At 46.2% G+C, this 4,841-nt stretch overlaps 1 protein-coding gene across 1 annotated transcript in view; it reads right to left on the reverse strand.

The window, feature by feature from the left end:
- The window catches only part of hhatlb (hedgehog acyltransferase like, b), a 40,626-nt gene extending 38,085 nt beyond the window's left edge, over nucleotides 1-2,541 (reverse strand). Inside the window, exons 1-3 of the mRNA XM_071327903.1 lie at nucleotides 2,281-2,541; nucleotides 1,791-1,858; nucleotides 1,559-1,672 (exon numbers count right to left, since the gene is read on the reverse strand). Of these exons, the coding sequence (XP_071184004.1) occupies nucleotides 1,559-1,672; nucleotides 1,791-1,858; nucleotides 2,281-2,386 (288 nt within the window). The 5' untranslated portion in view covers nucleotides 2,387-2,541. The remainder of the gene's footprint in view (nucleotides 1-1,558; nucleotides 1,673-1,790; nucleotides 1,859-2,280) is intronic.
- Nucleotides 2,542-4,841: the final 2,300 nt, after the last annotated feature.

The raw sequence follows: 4,841 nt of genomic DNA on the forward strand, positions 1-4,841 counted from the left end.
GACAGAGACCCACCCACCCACCCACCCTGTACATCAGGCTCCAGTGCTGTGGACAGACAGGCTGTCCTTGATTCAGTCCTCTGACTACATCATGATATTGGGTGTAGTTACCGGTGTAGTTACCTTGATTCAGTCCTCTGGCTACATCATGATATTGGGTGTAGTTACCTTGATTCAGTCCTCTGGCTACATCATGATATTGGGTGTAGTTACCGGTGTAGTTACCTTGATTCAGTCCTCTGGCTACATCATGATATTGGGTGTAGTTACCGGTGTAGTTACCTTGATTCAGTCCTCTGGCTACATCATGATATTGGGTGTAGTTACCGGTGTAGTTACCGGTGTAGTTACCTTGATTCAGTCCTCTGGCTACATCATGATATTGGGTGTAGTTACCGGTGTAGTTACCAGTGTAGTTACCGGTGTAGTTACCGGTGTAGTTACATTGATTCAGTCCTCTGGCTACATCATGATATTGGGTGTAGTTACCGGTGTAGTTACCGGTGTAGTTACCTTGATTCAGTCCTCTGGCTACATCATGATATTGGGTGTAGTTACCGGTGTAGTTACCTTGATTCAGTCCTCTGGCTACATCATGATATTGGGTGTAGTTACCGGTGTAGTTACCTTGATTCAGTCCTCTGGCTTCATCATGATATTGGGTGTAGTTACCGGTGTAGTTACCTTGATTCAGTCCTCTGGCTACATCATGATATTGGGTGTAGTTGCCGGTGTAGTTACCAGTGTAGTTACCGGTGTAGTTACCGGTGTAGTTACCGGTGTAGTTACCAGTGTAGTTACCGGTGTAGTTACCGGTGTAGTTACCAGTGTAGTTACATTGATTCAGTCCTCTGGCTACATCATGATATTGGGTGTAGTTACCGGTGTAGTTACCGGTGTAGTTACCGGTGTAGTTACCTTGATTCAGTCCTCTGGCTACATCATGATATTGGGTGTAGTTACCGGTGTAGTTACCGGTGTAGTTACCGGTGTAGTTACCGGTGTAGTTACCAGTGTAGTTACCGGTGTAGTTACCTTGATTCAGTCCTTGATGCACCATTAGAACCTGTTTTCTCTTTTCTCCAAGGTCGTAAACATAGACAGAGCCAGGTCTATGAATAGATCTTTATGTGTATATTTAAACATATGGATATATATATTTCTGAAGAGCCTTGTCTTCTATTGAATGAGTTTGCTGACAGGGCAGTTGTCACACAGACACAACCAAGTTAGCTCCCCCTTTCTCTCTCTCTCTCTCTCTCTCTCTCTCTCTCTCTCTCTCTCTCTCTCTCTCTCTCTCTCTCTCTCTCTCTCTCTCTCTCTCCTTCTCTCTCTCCCTCCCACCACCTGTCCCCTCCCATCACTAAGTCTCTAAAGATATTAAAAGCTACTGTACAATGTAGCATGGCTCTGGAGGGTGACAAACTGGTTTCAAAGGATGACGAAGCTGATATTCTTAACTGGTAAGATGATGCTTGTGTCCTAAATGGTACCCTATTCCCTACATAGGGCACTACATTTGACCATTTTGGATATAGATTTGCAGATGTAAATCCACCTGTGGAGCCAGCATGGAGCAGATCTTAGCGAAGATCACATGACCAGACAGGGCGAAGAGGATGTGGTCCCGGAATGTAGAAAACCACATCACCCACTCAAAGTCAGCCGTATCCTGCAGCCAGATAAAATAGAGTAGGGATCTCAGTCATATCAGAGGATGATTTGGATCTTAGTTGTTAGTACATATAAAAGGTTCACAGTTCAGCCTGAATCTAAAGCGCTCATCTCACCATCCTCCTCCCGAAGTAGTACCATCCTGGTGTCACGCTGGACTTGAACGTCTTTCTGTTTGCATTTGCTGGGGAAGAAAATACTTTGATTAGCTTAGATTTTAAATTTGAAAAATGTGACTAAAAATCCATTCCGTAATGCTTGGGACCAAGTTTATTTGATCATTTTATATATTGTACCAACTAAACGAGCAAAGGCCTGGGTGCCCGCCAGATAAATGCTGTCTCAGAGGGAATCCCTATGGCGATTAACCGATGGGGTTAAAGAACGGATGGGTGGTGGGCTCTACAGGTGAAACTGCATATCACATTTAAATGCAGAGAAAGGTGAAGTGCGTTGTAACCTACACATGTAAGTCTGTGTGTGTGTGTGTGTGTGTGTGTGTGTGTGTGTGTGTGTGTGTGTGTGTGTGTGTGTGTGTGTGTGTGTGTGTGTGTGTGTGTGTGTGTGTGTGTGTGTGTGTGTGTGTGTGTGTGTGTGTATACTTACAGCTGGACACATCAAAGATCCAGCTGGCAGCCCACAACAAGCCCAGATAGACCACTGTGTTATAGAAGTACAGCTCATATCTGGGCAGGGCTGCCTTGATCCCCATGGTGACCGATCAGCTGGTGGAACCCACACACTCAGAACCTGTAGGGACAGACACCCTCCACTCAGAACCTGTAGGGACAGACACCCTCCACTCAGAACCTGTAGGGACAGACACCCTCCACTCAGAACCTGTAGGGACAGACACCCTCCACTCAGAACCTGTAGGGACAGACACCCTCCACTCAGAGCCTGTAGGGTAGGGACCTGTGGAATGGTCGTTAAAAGACACTAACAGCTTACAGACGGTAGGCAATTAAGGTCACAGTTATGAAAACTTAGGACACTAAAGAGGCCTTTCTACTGACTCTGAAAAACACCAAAAGAAAGATGCCCAGGGTCCCTGCTCATCTGCGTGAACGTGCCTTAGGCATGCTGCAAGGTGACATGAGAACTGCAGATGTTACCAGGGCAATAAATTGCAATATCCGTACAGTGAGACACCTAAGATGGCGCTACAGGGAGACAGGACGGACAGCTGATCGTCCTCGCAGTGGCAGACCATGTGGAACAACACCTGCACAGGATACACCCGAACATCACACCTGCGGGACAGGTACAGGATGGCAACAACAACTGCCTGAGATACACCAGGAACGCACAATCCCTCCATCAGTGATCAGACTGTCCGCAATAGGCTGAGAGAGGCTGGACTGAGGGCTTGTAGGCCTGTTGTAAGGCAGGTCCTCACCAGACATCACCGGCAACACCGTCGCCTATAGTCACAAACCCACCGTCGCTGGACCAGGACTGGCAAAAAGTGCTCTTCTGTGACGCATCGCGGTTTTGTCTCACCAGGGGTGATGGTCGGATTCGCGCTTATCATCGAAGGAATGAGCGTCACACCGAGATCTGTACTCTGGAGCGGGATCGATTTGGAGGTGGAGAGTCCGTCATGGTCTGGGGCGGTGTGTCACAGCATCATCGGACTGAGCTTGTTGTCATTGCAGATAGACTCAACACTGTGCGTTACAGGGAAGACATCCTCCTCCCTCATGTGATACCCTTCCTGCAGGCTCATCCTGACATGACCCTCTACTGCTCGTTCTGTGCGTGATTTCCTGCAAGACAGGATTGTCAGTGGTCTGCCATGGCCAGCGAAGAGCCCGGATCTCAATCCCATTGAGCACGTCTGGGACCTGTTGGATCGGAGGGTGAGGGCTAGGGACATTCCCCCCAGAAATGTCAGAGAACTTGCAGGTGCCTTGGTGGAAGAGTGGGGTAACATCTCACAGCAAGAACTGGCAAATCTGATGCAGTCCATGAGGAGGAGATGCACTGCAGTACTTAATGCAGCTGGTGGCCACACCAGATACTGACTGTTACTTTTGATTTTGACGCCCTCTTTGTTCAGGGACACATTATTCCATTTCTGTTAGTCACATGTCTGTGGAACTTGTTCAGTTTATGTCTCAGTTGTTGAATCTTGTTATGTCATACGAATTTTTACACATGTTAAGTTTGCTGAAAATAAACGCAGTTGACAGTGAGAGGACATTTATTTTTTTGCTGAGTTTATGTACAGTATATATGTACAGTATGTACTGTATTCTAGTCAGAGACTTGATTGATCCAAGAAACACGAACAATGGACATTAGACTGGTGGAAATCTGTCCTTAGGTCTGATGAGTCCAAATTTGAGATTTATGGTTCCAACCGCTGTGTCTTTGTGAGACGCAGAGTAGGTGAACGGATGATCTCCGCATGTGTGGTTCCCACCGTGAAGCATGGAGGAGGAGGTATGATGGTATGGGGGTGCTTTTCTGGTGACACTGTCTGTGATTAATTTAGAATTCAAGGCACACTTAACCAGTATGGCTACCACAGCATTCTGCAATGATACGCCATCCTAACTGGTTTGCGCTTAATGGGACCATTATTTGTTTTTCAACAGGACAATGACCCAACACACCTCCAGGCTGTGTATGGGCTACTTGACCAAGAAGGAGAGTGATGGAGTGCTGCATCAGATGACCTGGCCTCCACAATCACCCAACCTCAACCCAATTCAGATGGTTTGGGATGAGTTGGACTGCAGAGTGAAGGAAAAGCAGCCAACAAGTGCTCAGCATATGTGGGAACTCCTTCAAGATGGTTGGAAAAGCATTCCAGGTGAAGCTGGTTGAGAGAATGCCAAGAGTGTGAAAAGCTGTCATCAAGGCAAAGGGTGGCTACGTTGAAGAATCTAAAATCTAAAATACAGTGGGGCAAAAAAGTATTTAGTCAGCCACCAATTGTGCAAATTGGTGTTTGACCTCTGTCATTGCTAACAAAGGTGACCTCTGTCACCTCTGTCATTGCTAACAAAGGGTATATAACAAAGTATTGAGATAAACTTTTGTTATTGACCAAATACTTATTTTCCACCATAATTTGCAAATAAATTCATAAAAAATCCTACAATGTGATTTTCTGGATTTTGTTTCTTCTCATTTTGTCTGTCATAGTTGAAGTGTAC

This window comes from Salvelinus alpinus, chromosome 10 (assembly GCF_045679555.1).
Source record: "Salvelinus alpinus chromosome 10, SLU_Salpinus.1, whole genome shotgun sequence".
Lineage (NCBI taxonomy): Eukaryota > Metazoa > Chordata > Actinopteri > Salmoniformes > Salmonidae > Salvelinus > Salvelinus alpinus.